Here is a 23591-nt window from a genome sequence, read left to right as displayed (position 1 = left end):
GGGTCGGAGCTCCCCACAGCGCCACCGGGGTCGGAGCTCCCCACAGCGCCACCGGGGTCGGAGCTCCTCACAGCACCACCCGTGGTCGGAGCTCCCCACAGCGCCACCGGGGTCGGAGCTCCCCACGGCGCCACCGGGGTCGGAGCTCCCCACGGCGCCTCCGGTGTCGGAGCTCCTCCTCAGCGCCTCCGGTGTCGGAGCTCCCCACAGCGCCACCGGTGTCGGAGCTCCTCCACAGCACCACCGGTGTCGGAGCTCCCCACGGCGCCACCAGTGGTCGGAGCTCCCCACAGCGCCACCAGTGTCGGAGCTCCCCACAGCGCCACCAGTGTCGGAGCTCCCCACAGCGCCTCCAGTGTCGGAGCTCCCCACAGCGCCTCCAGTGATCGGAGCTCCCCACAGCGCCTCCAGTGGTCGGAGCTCCCCACAGCGCCTCCAGTGGTCGGAGCTCCCCTCAGCGCCACCAGTGTCGGAGCTCCCCACAGCGCCTCCAGTGGTCGGAGCTCCCCTCAGCGCCACCAGTGTCGGAGCTCCCCTCAGCGCCACCGGCGTAGGAGCTCCCCACCGCTGAAAAACAACGCTCCAGGAGCTGCGCTATTGCCATTGGTGAAAAGGAATGTCAATCACTGGTTAGACCCAATAGCAGAAGCGGACCAGCGGAGAGGGCGGTAACCCCGCTGGTTCCGTCTTCCGCTTCGGCTCCGATTTCTCCGTGAAAGCGGAACAAATCCCAAAGTAAATGTCCGCTTTCTGATTTATTTCCATTTCCATCCGAGGGAAGCCGGGGGCGTTTGTGAAGCGTCTCCTGCGGCCGGAGTCTGATGTATCGCCGAGAGGTAGGAGGAGACGGACGAAGGCGTGAACTCGGAGACCTGGGCCTTCACCCGGCCTTGCGTGTCTGGATCCTGTCAGATGTCCGGCAGGTGGTCAGAGTGGCTCCCGCACCTCTGTCTCTCCGACCCCCGGCACACACACACACCCTGTCCCCTTCACTCTCCGTGTGTTCACCCGTGACACACACACACACACCCTGTCCCCTTCACCCTCCGTGTGTTCACCCGTGACACACACACACACACCCTGTCCCCTTCACTCTCCGTGTGTTCACCCGTGACACACACACACACACCCTGTCCCCTTCACTCTCCGTGTGTTCACCCGTGACCGTGACACACACCCTGTCCCCTTCACTCTCCGTGTGTTCACCCGTGACACACACACACACCCTGTCCCCTTCACCCTCCGTGTGTTCACCCGTGACACACACACACACGCTGTCCCCTTTACTCTCCGTGTGTTCACCCGCGACACACACACACACACCCTGTCCCCTTCACTCTCCGTGTGTTCACCCGTGACACACACACACACCCTGTCCCCTTCACCCTCCGTGTGTTCACCCGTGACACACACACACACGCTGTCCCCTTTACTCTCCGTGTGTTCACCCGTGACACACACACACACCCTGTCCCCTTCACTCTCCGTGTGTTCACCCGTGACACACACACACACCCTGTCCCCTTCACTCTCCGTGTGTTCACCCGTGACACACACACACACCCTGTCCCCTTCACTCTCCGTGTGTTCACCCGTGACACACACACACCCTGTCCCCTTCACTCTCCGTGTGTTCACCCGTGACACACACACACACCCTGTCCCCTTCACTCTCCGTGTGTTCACCCGTGACACACACACCCTGTCCCCTTCACTCTCCGTGTGTTCACCCGTGACACACACACACACCCTGTCCCCTTCACTCTCCGTGTGTTCACCCGTGACACACACACACCCTGTCCCCTTCACTCTCCGTGTGTTCACCCGTGACACACACACACACGCTGTCCCCTTCACTCTCCGTGTGTTCACCCGTGACACACACACACACGCTGTCCCCTTTACTCTCCGTGTGTTCACCCGTGACACACACACACACCCTGTCCCCTTCACTCTCCGTGTGTTCACCCGTGACACACACACACACCCTGTCCCCTTCACTCTCCGTGTGTTCACCCGTGACACACACACACACCCTGTCCCCTTCACCCTCCGTGTGTTCACCCGTGACACACACACACACACCCTGTCCCCTTCACTCTCCGTGTGTTCACCCGTGACACACACACACACCCTGTCCCCTTCACTCTCCGTGTGTTCACCCGTGACACACACACACACCCTGTCCCCTTCACTCTCCGTGTTCACCCGTGACACACACACACACACTGTCCCCTTCACTCTCCGTGTGTTCACCCGTGACACACACACACCCTGTCCCCTTCACTCTCCGTGTGTTCACCCGTGACACACACACACACCCTGTCCCCTTCACTCTCCGTTTGTTCACCCGTGACACACACACACACCCTGTCCCCTTTACTCTCCGTGTGTTCACCCGTGACACACACACACACCCTGTCCCCTTCACTCTCCGTGTGTTCACCCGTGACCGTGACACACCCCCTGTCGCCTTCACTCTCCCTGTGTTCACCCGTGACACACACACACCCTGTCCCCTTCACTCTCCGTGTGTTCACCCGTGACACACACACACACACCCTGTCCCCTTCACTCTCCGTGTGTTCACCCGTGACCCACACACACACCCCCTGTCCCCTTCACTCTCCGTGTGTTCACCCGTGACACACACACACACACCCTGTCCCCTTCACTCTCCGTGTGTTCACCCGTGACACACACACACACACCCTGTCCCCTTCACTCTCCGTGTGTTCACCCGTGACACACACACACACACACCCTGTCCCCTTCACTCTCCGTGTGTTCACCCGTGACACACACACACACACTGTCCCCTTCACTCTCCGTGTGTTCACCCGTGACACACACACACCCTGTCCCCTTCACTCTCCGTGTGTTCACCCGTGACACACACACACCCTGTCCCCTTCACTCTCCGTGTGTTCACCCGTGACACACACACACACCCTGTCCCCTTCACTCTCCGTGTGTTCACCCGTCACACACACACACACACCCTGTCCCCTTCACTCTCCGTGTGTTCACCCGTGACACACACACACACACACCCTGTCCCCTTCACTCTCCGTGTGTTCACCCGTGACACACACACACACACTGTCCCCTTCACTCTCCGTGTGTTCACCCGTGACACACACACACCCTGTCCCCTTCACTCTCCGTGTGTTCACCCGTGACACACACACACCCTGTCCCCTTCACTCTCCGTGTGTTCACCCGTGACACACACACACACCCTGTCCCCTTCACTCTCCGTGTGTTCACCCGTGACCCACACACACACGCTGTCCCCTTTACTCTCCGTGTGTTCACCCGTGACACACACACACACCCTGTCCCCTTCACTCTCCGTGTGTTCGCCCGTGACCGTGACACACCCCCTGTCGCCTTCACTCTCCGTGTGTTCACCCGTGACACACACACACACACCCTGTCCCCTTCACTCTCCGTGTGTTCACCCGTGACACACACACACACACCCTGTCCCCTTCACTCTCCGTGTGTTCACCCGTGACCCACACACACACCCCCTGTCCCCTTCACTCTCCGTGTGTTCACCCGTGACACACACACACACACCCTGTCCCCTTCACTCTCCGTGTGTTCACCCGTGACACACACACACACACCCTGTCCCCTTCACTCTCCGTGTGTTCACCCGTGACACACACACACACACACCCTGTCCCCTTCACTCTCCGTGTGTTCACCCGTGACACACACACACACACCCTGTCCCCTTCACTCTCCGTGTGTTCACCCGTGACACACACACACACCCTGTCCCCTTCACTCTCCGTGTGTTCACCCGTGACACACACACACCCCCTGTCCCCTTCACTCTCCGTGTGTTCACCCGTGACACACACACACCCTGTCCCCTTCACTCTCCGTGTGTTCACCCGTGACACACACACACACACCCTGTCCCCTTCACTCTCCGTGTGTTCACCCGTGACACACACACACACACTGTCCCCTTCACTCTCCGTGTGTTCACCCGTGACACACACACACCCTGTCCCCTTCACTCTCCGTGTGTTCACCCGTGACACACACACACACCCTGTCCCCTTCACTCTCCGTTTGTTCACCCGTGACACACACACACACCCTGTCCCCTTTACTCTCCGTGTGTTCACCCGTGACACACACACACACCCTGTCCCCTTCACTCTCCGTGTGTTCACCCGTGACCGTGACACACCCCCTGTCGCCTTCACTCTCCATGTGTTCACCCGTGACACACACACACACCCTGTCCCCTTCACTCTCCGTGTGTTCACCCGTGACACACACACACACACCCTGTCCCCTTCACTCTCCGTGTGTTCACCCGTGACACACACACACACACCCTGTCCCCTTCACTCTCCGTGTGTTCACCCGTGACACACACACACACACCCTGTCCCCTTCACTCTCCGTGTGTTCACCCGTGACACACACACACACACACCCTGTCCCCTTCACTCTCCGTGTGTTCACCCATGACACACACACACACCCGGTCCCCTTCACTCTCCGTGTGTTCACCCGTGACACACACACACACACCCTGTCCCCTTCACTCTCCGTGTGTTCACCCGTGACACACACACACACCCTGTCCCCTTCACTCTCCGTGTGTTCACCCGTGACACACACACACCCTGTCCCCTTCACTCTCCGTGTGTTCACCCGTGACACACACACACACCCTGTCCCCTTCACTCTCCGTGTGTTCACCCGTGACACACACACACCCTGTCCCCTTCACTCTCCGTGTGTTCACCCGTAACACACACACACACACACCCGTCCCCTTCACTCTCCGTGTGTTCACCCGTGACACACACACACCTACCCTGTCCCCTTCACTCTCCGTGTGTTCACCCGTGACACACACACACACCCTGTCCCCTTCACTCTCCGTGTGTTCACCCATGACACACACACACACCCGGTCCCCTTCACTCTCCGTGTGTTCACCTGTGACACACACACACACACACACACCCTGTCCCCTTCAGTCTCCGTGTGTTCACCCGTGACACACACACACCCTGTCCCCTTCACTCTCCGTGTGTTCACCCGTGACACGCACACACACACTCTGTCCCCTTCACTCTCCGTGTGTTCACCCGTGACACACACACACACCCTGTCCCCTTCACTCTCTGTGTGTTCACCCGTGACACACACACACACCCTGTCCCCTTCACTCTCCGTGTGTTCACCCGTGACACACACACACACCCTGTCCCCTTCACTCTCCGTGTGTTCACCCGTGAGACACACACACACACACACACACCCTTGTCCCCTTCACTCTCCGTGTGTTCACCCGTCTCACACACACACACACACCCTGTCCCCTTCACTCTCCGTGTGTTCACCCGTGACACACACACCCCGTCCCCTTCACTCTCCGTGTGTTCACCCGTGACACACACACACCCTGTCCCCTTCACTCTCCGTGTGTTCACCCGTAACACACACACACACACACCCGTCCCCTTCACTCTCCGTGTGTTCACCCGTGACACACACACACCTACCCTGTCCCCTTCACTCTCCGTGTGTTCACCCGTGACACACACACACACCCTGTCCCCTTCACTCTCCGTGTGTTCACCCATGACACACACACACACCCGGTCCCCTTCACTCTCCGTGTGTTCACCCGTGACACACACACACACACACACCCTGTCCCCTTCAGTCTCCGTGTGTTCACCCGTGACACACACACACCCTGTCCCCTTCACTCTCCGTGTGTTCACCCGTGACACACACACACACACTCTGTCCCCTTCACTCTCCGTGTGTTCACCCGTGACACACACACACACCCTGTCCCCTTCACTCTCTGTGTGTTCACCCGTGACACACACACACACCCTGTCCCCTTCACTCTCCGTGTGTTCACCCGTGACACACACACACACCCTGTCCCCTTCACTCTCCGTGTGTTCACCCGTGACACACACACACACACCCTGTCCCCTTCACTCTCCGTGTGTTCACCCGTGACCCACACACACACCCCCTGTCCCCTTCACTCTCCGTGTGTTCACCCGTGACACACACACACACACCCTGTCCCCTTCACTCTCCGTGTGTTCACCCGTGACACACACACACACACCCTGTCCCCTTCATTCTCCGTGTGTTCACCCGTGACACACACACACACACACCCTGTCCCCTTCACTCTCCGTGTGTTCACCCGTGACACACACACACACACTGTCCCCTTCACTCTCCGTGTGTTCACCGGTGACACACACACACCCTGTCCCCTTCACTCTCCGTGTGTTCACCCGTGACACACACACACCCTGTCCCCTTCACTCTCCGTGTGTTCACCCGTGACACACACACACACCCTGTCCCCTTCACTCTCCGTGTGTTCACCCGTGACACACACACACACACCCTGTCCCCTTCACTCTCCGTGTGTTCACCCGTGACACACACACACACCCTGTCCCCTTCACTCTCCGTGTGTTCACCCGTGACCGTGACACACCCCCTGTCGCCTTCACTCTCCGTGTGTTCACCCGTGACACACACACACACACCCTGTCCCCTTCACTCTCCGTGTGTTCACCCGTGACACACACACACACACCCTGTCCCCTTCACTCTCCGTGTGTTCACCCGTGACCCACACACACACCCCCTGTCGCCTTCACTCTCCGTGTGTTCACCCGTGACACACACACACACACCCTGTCCCCTTCACTCTCCGTGTGTTCATCCGTGACACACACACACACACCCTGTCCCCTTCACTCTCCGTGTGTTCACCCGTGACACACACACACACACCCTGTCCCCTTCACTCTCCGTGTGTTCACCCGTGACACACACACACACACCCTGTCCCCTTCACTCTCCGTGTGTTCACCCGTGACACACACACACACACACCCTGTCCCCTTCACTCTCCGTGTGTTCACCCATGACACACACACACACCCGGTCCCCTTCACTCTCCGTGTGTTCACCCGTGACACACACACACACACCCTGTCCCCTTCACTCTCCGTGTGTTCACCCGTGACACACACACACACCCTGTCCCCTTCACTCTCCGTGTGTTCACCCGTGACACACACACACCCTGTCCCCTTCACTCTCCGTGTGTTCACCCGTGACACACACACACACCCTGTCCCCTTCACTCTCCGTGTGTTCACCCGTGACACACACACACCCTGTCCCCTTCACTCTCCGTGTGTTCACCCGTAACACACACACACACACACCCGTCCCCTTCACTCTCCGTGTGTTCACCCGTGACACACACACACCTACCCTGTCCCCTTCACTCTCCGTGTGTTCACCCGTGACACACACACACACCCTGTCCCCTTCACTCTCCGTGTGTTCACCCATGACACACACACACACCCGGTCCCCTTCACTCTCCGTGTGTTCACCCGTGACACACACACACACACACACCCTGTCCCCTTCAGTCTCCGTGTGTTCACCCGTGACACACACACACCCTGTCCCCTTCACTCTCCGTGTGTTCACCCGTGACACACACACACACACTCTGTCCCCTTCACTCTCCGTGTGTTCACCCGTGACACACACACACACCCTGTCCCCTTCACTCTCTGTGTGTTCACCCGTGACACACACACACACCCTGTCCCCTTCACTCTCCGTGTGTTCACCCGTGACACACACACACACCCTGTCCCCTTCACTCTCCGTGTGTTCACCCGTGAGACACACACACACACACACACCCTTGTCCCCTTCACTCTCCGTGTTTTCACCCGTCTCACACACACACACACACCCTGTCCCCTTCACTCTCCGTGTGTTCACCCGTGACACACACACCCCGTCCCCTTCACTCTCCGTGTGTTCACCCGTGAGACACACACACCCTGTCCCCTTCACTCTCCGTGTGTTCACCCGTAACACACACACACACACACCCGTCCCCTTCACTCTCCGTGTGTTCACCCGTGACACACACACACCTACCCTGTCCCCTTCACTCTCCGTGTGTTCACCCGTGACACACACACACACCCTGTCCCCTTCACTCTCCGTGTGTTCACCCATGACACACACACACACCCGGTCCCCTTCACTCTCCGTGTGTTCACCCGTGACACACACACACACACACACCCTGTCCCCTTCAGTCTCCGTGTGTTCACCCGTGACACACACACACCCTGTCCCCTTCACTCTCCGTGTGTTCACCCGTGACACACACACACACACTCTGTCCCCTTCACTCTCCGTGTGTTCACCCGTGACACACACACACACCCTGTCCCCTTCACTCTCTGTGTGTTCACCCGTGACACACACACACACCCTGTCCCCTTCACTCTCCGTGTGTTCACCCGTGAGACACACACACACACACACACCCTTGTCCCCTTCACTCTCCGTGTTTTCACCCGTCTCACACACACACACACACCCTGTCCCCTTCACTCTCCGTGTGTTCACCCGTGACACACACACACACACCCTGTCCCCTTCACTCTCCGTGTGTTCACCCGTGACACACACACACACCCTGTCCCCTTCACTCTCCGTGTGTTCACCCGTGACACACACACACACACACCCTGTCCCCTTCACTCTCCGTGTGTTCACCCGTGACACACACACACACACCCTGTCCCCTTCACTCTCCGTGTGTTCACCCGTGACACACACACTCTGTCCCCTTCACTCTCCGTGTGTTCACCCGTGACACACACACACACCCTGTCCTCTTCACTCTCCATGTGTTCACCCGTGACACACACACACACACACACACCCTGCCCCCTTCACTCTCCGTGTGTTCACCCGTGACACACACACACACACACACCCTGTCCCCTTCACTCTCCGTGTGTTCACCTGTGACACACACACACACCCTGTCCCCTTCACTCTCCGTGTGTTCACCCGTGACACACACACACACACCCTGTCCCCTTCACTCTCCGTGTGTTCACCCGTGACACACACACACACACACACCCTGTCCCCTTCACTCTCCGTGTGTTCACCCGTGACACACACACACACCCTGTCCCCTTCACTCTCCGTGTGTTCACCCGTGACACACACACACACCCTGTCCCCTTCACTCTCCGTGTGTTCACCCGTGACACACACACACACACACACACCCTGTCCCCTTCACTCTCCGTGTGTTCACCCGTGACACACACACACCCTGTCCCCTTCACTCTCCGTGTGTTCACCCGTGACACACACACACACACACACACACACACACACACACACACACACACCCTGTCCCCTTCACTCTCCGTGTGTTCACCCATGACCGTGTCGCCACCCACAGCTCCAATCTGCAGGTTAAATCCGCTGACTGACCGGCCTCATCTCCAATAATAATAGGTCAGCCGGCAGAGAAGGAGTCATCACCCCGACTCAAGGAAACAACCTCTGCCTCCCGGTGACAGAAACAACGGAGCTGGTTGTGGGCGACAGGAGGAATGGAGATAGGGGCCAAATTCAACATTTCCAAGTCTGTTATTGACACAAAATGCATATTTCAATACTGATCAAGGCACAATGTGTTTTATTTATTGTTAATGGCATAACACATATTTATAGATGGTTACTGACACAGAATCGTATAATTTGTGTTCTGTGTGTTATCTGAATGTACTTGCCTGTGATGCTGCTGCAAGTCAGTGTTTCTCTGTTCCTGTACCTTCCCGTACTTGTGCACTTGGCAATAAACTCAACAGGACCTGAGACAACTCAGTGAGATGTGATTAGTGACGATCACCTTGGCAGCTCGGTAGGTTGAATGTCTGAGACAGTACGCTGTTAAATGCAAAACCCTGAACAGTGTTGATGATCAGAGGGATCTTAGACTCCAAGTTCATTGCTCCCTGAGAGAGACTGCACAGATTGATCAGGTGGTTAAGAAGGCAAATGGCGTGGTTGTCTTCATTAGTTGATGCATTGAGTTCAAACGTCAGGAAGTTGTGTTGCAGCTTTATAAAACTCCAGTCAGGCCACATCCGGAGTGTTTCATACAGTTCTGATCACCCCACTCTGGGAAGGATGACGGGGCTTTGGAGAGGGCGCAGAAGAGGTTAGCCTGGGTTAGAGGGCATGAGCTGTAATGAGAGGCTGGACAAACTTGGGTTGTTTTCTCCAGAGCGGAACAGGCTGGCCTGAGACTGGATGGACGTTTATAAGATTATGAGAGGAACAGATGGAGTGGACAGACGATTCAAAGAGGTTGAAAAGTGGAATACATTTAAGGTCAGAGGAGATGTGAGGGGCAAGTTTCAGTGAGTTTTGTTCTTCGTAACGTTAAGCAGAAATGTTTGTTTTTCCTTTTTATTGTTAATGTGCTTCATTGTCTTTCATGTTAAAGTTAGACCTGCGCTGAGAGATTTATTGAAAGAAAAACCCCAACTGGAAGCGAACCACGACTGAAGATGAGGGAACAGCAACAAGTGAACCAGCCCGAGGATTGAGAGCATCAACTGGAGAGCACCCATCTGACTCGGAGAATCCAGTGATTCAGTCAGGAGAAAGTTTGGTGAGTCTCATTTACTTAAACACTGGTCCTTTAGACATTGCGTACCTGTACAAAGGAAGGCAGGAAATAGTTGGTGTGAGACTGAATGTGCCCAGAAGAACCTGTTATGCCTCTGTCAGACCCAGTTGCAATCACTCCAGGTCTGGTAATGTGCTTCCAGCAGCCCAGCCCTTTAAAACCACTCCCATTCTGTGGAAGTCGAATCCAGATAAAGTCTCTCAGAGACCGTGTAAGTACAAACTCTTTATTCCACGCACTTTGGCCTTACTCACTTAGCCGCTCAAACAGGAGCAGTGTATGACTGTTCTGCCCAATCCACTAACTGACTAACAATTCCTGTTACACCACAGATATATCCGTCCAGGTGTCCCAACACAAGACAGGCTGGAGCCAAAGTTATTTACTCCATGACAGCCCCTAAAGTCAGTTTACAAAATAGTCATAATGGCTTATACACAGAACAGACTGAAGCTGTCCTATCTCTACGCATGAGTGCACAGGGAGATAAGCATCCTGAAACCCCAGCTAGCCACCCTCAAGAAGAAATATGGCTCAGCATGGCTCAGCACATCTGTTGACAATCAGCAGTTTCTTTCAGAAAAACAGGCTGCTATTGTTTAACAAAGAGTTAATCCTTTAACATATCTTATCATTAGATTCAACTTTATTGTCATTGTGCTGAGTACAAATACAAAGCCAATGAAATGCATTTAGCATCTGACCAGAAATGCAAAGAATAGTGTTACTTACAAAATAACTGTGAATTAAAAAAGTGCTACAGCACACAAATATGAAAGTACTGAGACAGTACAATACGGATGCAATACTGCTTAGGGCTGTGACGAGAGGTTCAGCAGGGTCACAGCCTCAGGGAAGAAGCTCTTCCTGTGCCTGCTGGTGCGGGAGCGGAGGCTCCTGTAGCGCCTGCTGGATGGGAGGAGAGTAAAAAGTCCATGGTTAGGGTGAGATGCATCCTTGATAATGTGTTTCGCCCTGCCCAGGCAGCATTTATGGTAGATGTTCTCAATGGTGGGCAAGTGGGTGCTGATAATCTGCTGGGCAGTTTTCACCACACACTGGAGTGCTTTGCGGTCAGATACAGGACAATTGCCATACCACACTGAGATGCAGTTGGTGAGTATGCTCTCATTGGTACAGCGGTAAAAGTCCGTCAATATCCTGGGACAGAGGTGAGCTTTCTTCATGCTGCGCAGGAAATAAAGGCGTGTTGCGCCTTTTTGATCAGGATGGAGGAGTTCAGGGACCAGGTGAGATCCGCGGAAATGTGGACACCAAGGAATTTGAAGCTTGATACACGCTCCATTATAGATCCGTTGTTGTAGATGGGGATGCGAGTGTGACTCCCACCATGCCTGAAGTCCACAATGATCTCCTTTTGACCATTACATGATGATCAAAGCAGTAATGTTTTACAGAGAAAGCAACCAAGTACAGCATTGATTTATCAGTGGGTAAAAACAGTGTACAACAGTAATTATAACAATGATATCTACAACTATTAGGCCATAATGCAATATCATGCTCCACATATTACCGATCAGGCCTTCGAAGACCACCATTTTGACCCTTCGGTGACCCCATGTAAATCCTGTCCAACTTTCTTAATGCTGCAGTCTCCTCGGCAGTGTGCTCAGAGAGGGATGTAATGTTAGTAGACTCATCAGGGATATAGGTGTAGCATTCTGTGTCAATAATAGCACAGGTTCCCCCTTTCTCAACCAGGATAAAATCTGAAGCCATACGATTCTGTAGGACTGTGTGCCGGATTGCAATAATTTCACTTGGGCCTGTGTTTCTGTCAGGGCCCCTGCAGTATTGTGGCCAGCTCCTCAAGTGCTGTAGCCAAATTGATTATCTCTCGTGAATTCCTGGCTACTCCATAGGAGAGAAAAGTGATCATCCAAAATTGTTCAGTCTTAGTTATTCTTCTCTGCTGCTGGGCACCTGCAAGTATGGCCAGGATGCATGTTTCCCAGTATAGGAACTTCTGTTTGGTGGAGGCCTGAGATACCATCCCTCAAAACACTGACAGCCACAGTAATCTCTGACTAGACCACAGTTCCTCACCTCTCTTCCCCGGGTGTTATTTGAGAAAGCCCAGGCTGAGAGTTCCTCGCTCTGGTTGAGCGGGATTTCTGACATTGTAATCGTAGTTTTACCATGCTGTGGAGTTTCAGCACAAACCCAGCAGACACCTAGTTCTACCTGTTTGGCATAGGTGTGACAGAGAGACAGAAAGGTGTTAACATGGGGGCCCCCGGATGCTGGGGTGAGCCCTCTGAAAGACATAAACACAAATACCACTATCAACCAATACATCTTCCTTTAGTCCGAGAGAGTCCTTCTACTCAGTTCCTTCAGTAACATGTTTGCAGTCTGTTCGATGTATCCACCGAGATTGCCCCTTCAGTTTCACAGCCGTGGGAGTGGTCAGTAACTCCTGATGTGGTCCTCTCCACCGAGGTCTGAGATTCCCTCGATCCCAGTTCTTGATCAGGACAAAATCCCCAGGTTCTAGGGTGAGATAGTCACTCCTCTCTGCGGGGTAGTTCTCTTCCTTGCAAGCCTGTCGTACCTGTGAATGTAATGCTTGGAAAATTTTGGTTAGTTTGCATGTATATTTCCCCATCTCTTCCCCTAGGGTATGCATATTGAATTTTGCTGGTAGACTTACTGGGAACAATGGTACCCAAGGTCTTGGTCCCCAGTGTGTCCTCATGGGCCATCCATAAATGATTTCAGCTGGTGACAACCCTGTTTTCCCCTGAGGGGTAACCCTCATGTGGAACAGGGCTAACGGTAGAACCTTCAACCAAGTGAGTCCAGTCTCCGCTGTTAGTTGGGCAATTTACTCTTCAGAGTGCCATTGGCTCTTTCCACAATGCCAGTGGCCTGTGGGTTGTGTGCACAGTGGAATTGTTGCTGGATAGCCAAGTTGTTACATGTTGTTACATGTCTGTTTATCTACTTCCATCACAAAGCGTGGGCCATTGTCAGAGCTCAGTATCTCTCAGTTTCTCAGTACCTGGCAATTATTTCCCATAATAATACCTTCACAACAGTCATACCAGTATTATTGGTAGTTGGAATAGCTTCAATCCATCTACTAAACACATCTATAGTAACTAAGCAGTATCTATAGCAATATACTCTAGGCAATTCAATAAAATCAACTTGTAGACACGAGAAGGGTTCACCTGTCAAGGGAGTCGTACCTGGTGTGCAGGGTACAGGTTACAAACCATCCCCTCCTTTTCCAGGTGTCTACAATTATGTATATAATCGACCAATATTGGTAAAAACTGTGTAGGAACACAAACCTGTCCCACTGGGGTGATCTGAAAACCTGGGTCGGGGTCTTTCCGACACCCCATCTGGGACCACAGTTTGCGCTCCTCCTCAGAGGCGTCCCCCTGAAAAGTACGTACCTCCCGCATGTCTGGCAAACCCGTTCTGCTTCAGTCACGGAGGGTTGCTTGACGGGAACCCGAGGAGACTACAACTACCGAGGATTGTGCCGCACTTTTCACTGTCTAATCTGCTAAAGCGTTGCCTTTAGTGACCCGGTCGGACATGTGACTGTGGGCCGCACATTTAGTAATAGCCAGAACTCGAGGTAGCTGTAGAGCGGTGAGCACGAGGGGTGATTGATAAGTTCTTGGCCTAAGGTAGAAGGAGTCAATTTTAGAAAACCTCACATATTTATTTTTCAACATAGCCCGGTCCTACATTTACACACTTAGTCCAGCGGTCGTGCTGCATACGGATCTTGGACCTCCAGAAAGTGTCCACAGCAGGGGTGATTGATAAATTTGTGGCCTAAGGTAGAAGGACATGAGTTATACAGCTCTCGTTAATTAAGATGTTCACCTTTAATATTAGTTCCTGTTGGGGTTGATATGGTTTGGAAAACCAGGTCCCAATAATATGTCAAAGCTCGTTGCATTTGATTTTGGTCATTGTCAGGCCAATCCATATTATTAGTTTTAATCATGTTGGCTAACTTAATTGGTCAGCATTCTTAATTACTTAGATAAGAGAGTTCGCTAAATCAAGGTTTTAATTACAGATTGATATATTGTCCAGTCCTTATCAGGTATTCCCTTTGCAAGGCCCTGATTTAATTACAGAGAGATGTTCATTCCTGTCCTTATCGGCGAGTCCTCCTCCCTTTACTCAAATGAGGGTACAATGTATAATATTATCAGCTAAAGGGGGTGCAAGGTATAGTGTTATCAGCTCTCAGTGCATCTCTCTGCAAGCTGCAGAGAACCAGTAATGAGCCTGTCTTAGCTAACCACTGAAGACAGAGTTTACTTCAGTTCAAAAATTCCTAAACAGTCCCAGTTATTCTTGCAGCCAGAGGTTACATAGGATCAAAATGATTTTTTTAATATATCCTCAATTCCTCAGGAGGGTTCAGGGGAAATATTTATGTACAATACAGAAACTGGTGTCACCTGTGTGTATTGTGGGGATGCAAAAGTTGCTGGAGAATTTACAAGTGGGAAGAAGTGGAGTGATATTTAGGAATCTGACTTTTTGAAGCGTAATTCAGCAAGCAAACCAAATATGGACAATGTGCAAAAGCTCTGGTGAGAAAATCTTTCATTACCCGTTACAGGCCTGCTACATAGTTTGTGTGAGAATGCAGATGGGACTCGATCAAACCCAGAGGAAATCAAAGTTCTTATTGACGATGATTTGATAGCTGTTAAAATGAATACCACTCTATATAAAATTCACTGTGCACACTGGGTAAAAAAAAAAAAAAAAGCACAATACAAGATTTATGTGCACACTGGTCATTGCAAATTAGGGAGGACATTGGTGGGAAGGTGGGGAGACCTCCAGTGTCCCTGATGCCCTCACCTACAAGATGTGCATCCAGCTGCAGCTTGTAACCCTGCACTTTAAGGAGTTGGAACTTGAAATGGATGAATTCCGGATCATCCAGGAGATGGAGGGGGTGATAGATATGACATGAAGAGAGGTGAGTTACACCCAAGGTGCAGGACACAGGAAACTGGGAGAGAGTCAGGAAGGGGAATGAGGTTAAATAGCCATTGCAGAGTAATCTTGTGTCCATCCCACACAACAACAGGTGGAACACTTTAGAAACTGTTGGGGGGATTTACCTGGCAGAGGAAAGTCAAAGGGGTGATAGGGGATTTGTTCGTTAGGGGAACAGAACAACAGGGGACTAATATCCCAGTGGTAAGGCTCGCTAGTGCTAGTGTGGGGAGATGGTGATGTGGTTAAAATAAGTTGTAGGGGGAATGGGAGCCAGAATGACAGAACAGATAGTGGAGAGGGTGAATTGAATTGACTTTATTACATACATCCTTCATATACATGATTAGTAGAAATCTTTACGTTATGTCCCCGACTGAATGTGTAATTTATAGTGAATTATAGTAAATAGTTTGTACATAGGACAGTCAATATAACATAGAAATTCAATTGTATCAGCATGAATTAATCAGTCTGATGGCCTGGTGGAAGATGATGTCACAGAGCCTGTTGGTCCTTTTGCTGTGGTACCGTTTCCTGGATGGGAGCAGCAGGAACAGTTTGTGGTTGTGGTGAATTGGGTCCCCAATATCCTTTGGGCCCTTTTTACACACCTGTCTCTGTAAATGTCCTGAATAGTGGGAAGTTCATATCCTACAGATGCGCTGGGCTGTCTGACCACTCTCTGCAGGGACCTGCGATTAAGGGAGTTCCCATACCAGGCAGTGATGCAGCCAGTCAGGATGCTCTCAGTTGTGTCCCTGTAGAAAATTCTTAGGATTTGGAGCCCCATCCCAAACTTCTTCAACCGTCTGAGGTGAAAGAGGTGCTGTTGTGCTTTTTCTCACAACACAGCCGGTATGTCCAGACCATATGAGATCCCTGGTGATGTTTATGCTGAGGAACTTAAAGCTGTTCACCCTCTCAACCCCAGATCCATTGATGTCAATAGGGGTTAGCCTGTCTCCATTCCTCCTGTCGTCCACAATCGGCTCCTTTGTTTTTGTGACAATGAGCGAGAGGTTGTTTTCTTGACACCAGACAGATGTTGTTCAGACCTCAGATAGAGTCAGCAATCAAATGGTTGAGCATGGTGCGATGAATGTGCTGAGCTGTGTATATCACAATGCAAAAGCATCGTAGGAAAGCCAGATGAGCTCAGGACAGGGAATTATGGTATTGTAGCCATTATTGAGACTTGGTTGCACCTAACAGTCTGAGGGATTTAGAGGAACAAATTTGTAGAGAGATGGTAGACCATGCCAAGAAACAAAGGTTGATTCAGTAAGTGATTTTAACTTTCCATATATTGACTGGGACTCTCATACTGTAAAAGGACTAGATGGGGTAGAGTTTGTCAAATGTGCCCTTAATCAGTTCATAGAATTCCCTACGTAGAAGTGTGCAATAAACTGTTAAGAAATGATCCAGGGCTGGTGACAGAAAGTAGTGATCATAATTCCATGAGATTCAAAGTAAATATGGGAAAAGAGAGGTCTGGACCACGGGTTGAGATTCTAAATTGGAGAAAGGTCAATTTTGATGGTATCAGAAAGGATCTGACAAGTGTGGTTTGGGGAAAGCTGTTTTCTGGCAAAGGAGTACTTGTAAGTGGGAGGCCTTCAGAAGTGAAATTCTGAGGGTGTAGAGTTTGTATGTGCCTGACAAAATAAAAGTTGAAAGGTAACTGGTGCAGGGAACCTTGGTTTTCAAGAAATATTGAGGCCCCAGATATTTTGTTCCTCAAAATGCCTCACACTGTTGGGTGCTACCAAGACTCATTAATGACTACAATATTGTAATTCCACCCCCATGCTCACCTGACTTTTTTTTAAGTCATCTTCTGTTGGTTTCTAAAAGCTTCCCAATAGTTTTTGCTCTTTTGTTTGCTTTCTGTTTGGCTTCCCATTTCAGCCGTGGTTGTGTCCTCCTGCCTTTCCAATGCTTCCACTTGTTCAGGATGTATCGATCACTCGGCTCCTGAATTGCTCCCAGAAACTCCAGCCATTGCTGCTCTGTTGTCACTCCCACCTTTTCCCTTCCAAACAAGTTTGTCCAGCTTCTCTGTCATAGAAATATGGGGAAGTTCAGTGCAGAAACAGGCTATTTAGCCCATCTAGTCAATACTGAAAAAACACTTAGGCTGTCTAATGCAACTACCTGCACCGGGACCATCGCCCTCCATACCCCACCATCCAGGCTCCCAAACAAACTTCTTCTAAATAGTGAAACTGAGCTCATATTCTTCACTTGTGCTGGTATCTCATTCCACACTCTCATGACCATTTCAGGAAAGAGCTTTTCCAAATGTTCCCGTAAAATTTTTACCTTCCCCACTTACCCATGACCTCTGGTTGTCATCCCACCCAACATCAGTGGAAAAAGCTGCTTGTATTTACCCTATCTATACCCTCATAATTTTGTATACAGTATTTCTGGCAAATCCTCACAGCAATGTATAATTTCCTTGTTCATGTTTAGAGCCTTTTTTGGTGTATAAGATGATGAGAGCATTGATCGTGTGGATAGCCAGAGGTTTATTCCCAGGGCTGAAATGGCTAACACGAGGGGGCATAGTTTTAAGGTGTTTGTTAATAGATACCGAGGGGATGTCAGGGGTAAGTTTTTTACCCAGAGAGTGGTGGGTGCGTGGAATGCACTGCCGGCTATTTGTGTGAGAGTGTTTCAGTTACTGTGGGGACAGGAACCCATGCAGCTCAGTGGGAACAGGGAATAATACCAATGGAGAGAGTCAAACTGAGCCAGGTCACAGATTGGAGATGGCAGAAATGCCCCATTCTTATAGAGACAAGAAGAGCATCAGAGAGTTTGATGGTCATTACAGATACCAGCACTGTGCCCAGTTAGAAGGTGATTTCTATCTCTAACTTGGGTTGAACCTCACTGTAACGGTGTGATGCCAGATCACACCTTGGCAACTCAAGTGATCTCATCTGAAATGTTGTCCTTCATTCATTGATCGATTTTGTAAATCTTTTTACAGATTAAAAACAACAAGGAATTTGTCTACGGGAATCTCGAACACAACACACCAGTTTTGCTGTCTTCGTCCAGATATTTAAGAAGTGGGGCAAGGGATTCACTCGATCATCTTTCCTGCTCAGACTCTGGGGAAGGACTCACTCGGTTATCTGACCGACTGGTATTCCCATCATTTTACACAGGGGAACCCATTCATCTGATCAGACAATGGGAATGGATTCAGTGGGTCATTTCAACTGAAGGTACATCAGCAAGTTCACACTGGGACAAGGCCATTCACCTGTTCTGTGTGTGAGAAGGGATTCAGTTGGTCTTCCCACCTGTGGACACACCAGTCAGTTCACACTGGGCAGAGGCTGATCATCTGCTGAATTTGTGGGGAAGAATTCACACGGTCATCTGACCTAATGGGTCACCAGCGAGTTCACACCGGGGAGCGGCCGTTCACCTGCTCAGATTGTGGGAAGGGATTCACTCAGGCATCTAAACTGAAGGTACATCAGAGAGTTCACACTGGAGAGAGGCCATTCACCTGCTCAGACTGCGGGAAGGGATTCACTCAGTCATCCCACCTACAAGCACACCGGTCAGTTCACACTGGAGAGCGGCCATTCACCTGCTCAGACTGTGGGAAAGGATTCACTAATTCATCCGATCTACTGGTGCACAAGTCAGTTCACACCGGGGAGTGGCCGTTCACCTGCTCAGACTGTGGGAAGGGAGTCACTTGCTCATCCCAACTAAAGATACATCAGAGACTTCACACTGGAGAGAGGCCGTTCACCTGCTCAGACTGTGGGAAAGGATTCACTCGGTCATCCGACCTACTGGTACACAAGTCACTTCACACAGGGGAGAGGCCGTTCACCTGCTCAGACTGTGGGAAAGGATTCACTCGGTTATCTAAACTGAAGGTGCATCAGAGAGTTCACAATGGAGAGAGGCCGTTCGCCTGCTCAGACTGCGGGAAGGGATTCAATCGATCATCCCAAATGCAAGCACACCAGTCAGTTCACACTGGAGAGAGGCCGTTCACCTGCTCAGACTGTGGGAAGGGATTCACATCGTCATCTCAACTGAAGGTACATCAGCAATTTCACACTGGGGTGAGGCCGTTCACCTGCTCAGACTGTGGGAAGGGATTCACTCTGTCATCCCACCTACAAGCACACCGGTCAGTTCACACCGGGGAGTGGCCGTTCACTTGCTCAGACTGTGGGAAGGGAGTCACTTCCTCATCCCAACTAAAGGTACATCAGAGAGTTCACACTGGAGAGAGGCCGTTCACCTGCTCAGACTGTGCTAAAGGATTCACTCGGTCATCCGACCTAATGGCACACCAGCGGGTTCACACCGGGGAGCGGCCGTTCACCTGCTTGGACTGTGGGAAGGGATTCACTCGGTTATCTATACTGAAGGTACATCAGAGAGTTCACACTGGAGAGAGGCCGTTCACCTGCTCAGACTGAAGGGAAGTGATTCACTTGGTCATCCCAACTGAAGGTACATCAGAGAGTTCACACTGGAGAGAGACTACTCACCTGCTCAGACTGTGGGAAAAGATTCAGTCATTTCAACTTAAGATACATCAGCGAGTTCACACTGGAGAGTTCACCTGCTCAGACTGTGGGAAGGGATACACTTGCTCATCCCATCTGAAGGTACATCAGTGAGTTCACACTGGGGAGAGGCTGTTCACCTGCTCAGTGTGTGGAAAGGGATTCACTCGGTCATCTCAACTACAGAGACACCAGCGAGTTCACACTGGGTAGAGGCCGATCACCTGCTCAGACTTTGGGAAGAGATTCTCTTAGCCAAATCAATCAAATGTGCATCGCTGAGTTCATACTGTGGAGAGGCCGTTCACCTGCTGTGAATGTGGTAAGCGATTCACTCAGTCATCTAACCTTATGTAACTCTTGCTTCAGCTAGCAGCTTAATATAGGGGGTGATAGTCCCCCAGCCCGGCCAAACTTAAGAAATCTCATTTGGGTGGATGCTGCTCGATATGTCCCCTTTTACGAATCAGTACCCCAAAATAACAAATGGTACACAATGTGATTAAACAATTGAGCTTTATAATTCTTACTTTGACTATAGGGTTAGTAAAGAAAACAAAAAAAAAGGAGAAAGGCCCCTCTCTCTCCATTCACATCTTCTCAACTCTCCCTGGCAAAAGACCATGAAAATCTCTGTTCCAGACTCACAAGAAAGAACATTTCTGTCATTGGTGTTACTTTGCTCATGGATATCTTGTGACTGTCTTGTGAGTATGATGTAATGGTTTTTGTTTTTTTTTTTGGAGGTCACCGGATGTAATTTTCCCGCCGATGTGAGGTCACATGATGACCTGTTCTCAACAGGTATATAAGAGGGAGACTCTGGTGACGCAGTTAGTTTTCCAGCTAGAACGTTAGCTGGAGACTCCGTTCTGTTGTGTATTTGCTTATGACGCAGTTTCATTTTTCAAACGGAGGTTTACGTTCTGTTGTAAGGTACTAAAGTGCTGGACTTGTAATTTACCCAATTTCTGCCAGATTTGTTGATGTACCTTTTCAGTCGTATTGGAGAGTGAAGACTTTATCGAAGTACAGGATCTGAAAGATTAAGAAAAGTTGGTATCGATTGGCAGTTTAATAAAGGATTGACCTTATTGAGTCTTCATTGAAGAAGTAGCGACCTGCATCAAAGATAACTGCTGCCAAAAGAGCAAGGTAGTTCATGTAGGATTTGCTCGCCAGAAGAAAGGTCAGTTGCTTTAAGCCGTCTATTTCCTTCGTTGTGAATCCTTTGGACAGAACCTGCAGGAAAGTCGCATCTATGAAGAAAATCCTTCTCCAGAGAAGTCTCTCCCCATTGACTGTATAAATCTCTTGGATTTTTGAATTTACCATTTTCAGAACTGTGTTTGAATTTATCGCTTTAAGAACTGTTTTCGCATTTATCGTTTTAAGAAATAGTACCGAGTGGCGGTTTGTTGAAGGGCCATGTAGCAGTTTACTTCCGGTTAAGGTTTTCATTCTTTCCCCAGTGTTTATCGATATTTACTAAATGTTTGGTTGTTTGGATATAATCTGCCTCAATTGACATTCATTAGTGCGGTTACGTAACATTGGATAGCACCGCAATCTAAAACCCTGTTATCTCTATTCATAACCTAAACATTGCTGCTGCACTGAAACTGTTACTTCAGCAGTGAAACATTACAGAGAGGCCATTAAATGAGTGGTGAAACCTTACAGTGTGATACACTTGTGGCAGACTGCTGGGTTCACACTGGCAGAAAGTTTCAATAAGCTGCATGCTGGATATTTGTCCATCACTGTTGCTGAATGCAATTTTGAGAGTGTCTGTCGGTGCTGAACTCTGCAATTATTGCTGCTGCTCACCACACCCAGTTCTGCACCCCGGTCACTGGGCATGGGAGGAGTTTCTTCTGCTGCATACTCACCTTAAAGAGACTGGAGATTAATATTCCTGTATCTGAGACAAATAAATCAGTTCTATTTTAAACTCTGTCTCCATTACTTAGTGAATTTATAACACAACTAGTGTACAGGAGAGAGTCAACTCAGGCCGGCTGGACCCTGCCAGTAATTCTGTTCCACGACAGTCCTTTTAAATCCTCCCCTGTTGTTCATCTCTCACTCTCCCTGTGGTGATGGGTTCCAAACAGTCACCACTCTGTGGGTGAAGAGGTTTCCCTTGAATTCTCTGCAGACTGAAGAAGTGGAGCTGACTGCAGTTCTGTCTGGGATGCTCTTCGCCCCTCTAATCTCTGTGCTGAGGAGCATGACATTGGTAGTTAACCTCCTTAATCACGACTCATTTCCACGTTATGGGTCATTTTCCCTGCTTCTGAAGGGTTGTTGAAAACACCACTGTCCTCTAAAGACTGAAAGCAGAATGGGAAACCATCAGTTAGATGTTCAATGGAGCAGGGTCAGAAACCAGAGGGGGGTCTGCACAGGGCAGAGTTTGGGGCTCTGGACGATGGTCGGGGTAAGAACGTATGATGAGGAGAAGGGAATCAGCAGTGGGGTGTGGCGACGAATGACAGAGTAGCAACATTTGGAAGCTGATTGACAGAAAATATTTCGATTGTGTGACTGATGACACAAACAACACCATTGGTGAGGTGCTCCACTGGTCGAGGAATGTGTGTGTTGGGAATGTTTTTTTCTATTGTGGGGGTTGTTCCTGCTTGTTTATCCTGTAATATTATATCCCCATGGTTATTATGGATTGTCCTATCTGAAATAATGTGTTGATTATCAAATAATTTGTAAGATTTTGACTCCAAAACTGGATCAGGCTTGAATTTCTGGTGCCTTTATGAAGTGATGGAGGGCATTCATGAGTTTGCATTTTAAAGCACGATTTTGGTCAATGATACTTTCCACTTGATTGTACCTTCATAAGTAATCAAACTGAGTTAAACTGCTGCAGGATCCTGGAATATGTTGGATTGTGTCTGGTTTTTCTTGGCATTTCATGTATTTTTGATTTTTTTTTGCCTTTTGTTAACCACCTTGTCCTGTATTTCTGAAAGGAACCCCCCTGTTTCTGGGAAGAGGTCTCCAACTCTCAGTCAGGTGCTCGATGCTTCCTTATCAACATCTCGTCTGCTCAGATCACTGGGATGTCTCCCATGGAGGGTCATACTCATTCCACTGTTAATGTTTTCTTCCATAGTGATGATTCTTTTTTCTGAATGGGCCTCTCATTTAAGTTTTCTGGTATTTCTTATCACAATTGCAGATACACACAGGGAGTGCTGAATCCAGTTCAGTTTTGATGAAAATGTTTACCTAGAAGTTTTATCTGACTGTTGTGTTTTTTTTCCATGTGTGTTATTTCTCTCCCTCCTTCTGTCCAAGGTAGTGTTAATCCAAGTGGGTTTAAGTGTAAATATGCTTTTCTAAATTTCTTATTTACGTTTGTAAATTTTATGGATTGAAATGCGACTAAGATATTTTTATTAAAAGGAAGTCAA

At 50.3% G+C, this 23591-nt stretch overlaps 1 protein-coding gene across 2 annotated transcripts; it reads left to right on the top strand.

Annotated features, from left to right (window-relative positions):
* The first annotated feature begins 662 nt into the window (after positions 1-662).
* Positions 663-22108, top strand: LOC140208323 (uncharacterized). 2 transcript variants are annotated; one of them, XM_072276910.1, is made up of 3 exons: positions 663-836; positions 10395-10558; positions 18597-22108. In XM_072276910.1, the coding sequence occupies exon 3, from the start codon at positions 19003-19005 to the stop codon at positions 20062-20064; it is 1062 nt and encodes a 353-aa protein (XP_072133011.1). In that variant the 5' UTR covers positions 663-836; positions 10395-10558; positions 18597-19002; the 3' UTR covers positions 20065-22108. The 2 variants fall into 2 exon arrangements, with proteins under 2 accessions (XP_072133011.1, XP_072133010.1); XM_072276909.1 differs by having other exon boundaries at positions 10391-10558.
* The last annotated feature ends 1483 nt before the right edge of the window (positions 22109-23591 follow it).

This window comes from Mobula birostris, chromosome 13 (genome assembly GCF_030028105.1).
Source record: "Mobula birostris isolate sMobBir1 chromosome 13, sMobBir1.hap1, whole genome shotgun sequence".
Lineage (NCBI taxonomy): Eukaryota > Metazoa > Chordata > Chondrichthyes > Myliobatiformes > Myliobatidae > Mobula > Mobula birostris.
The sequence above is the reverse complement of the archived record's forward strand: the minus strand, read 5'-3'. Positions and strand labels throughout refer to the sequence as shown.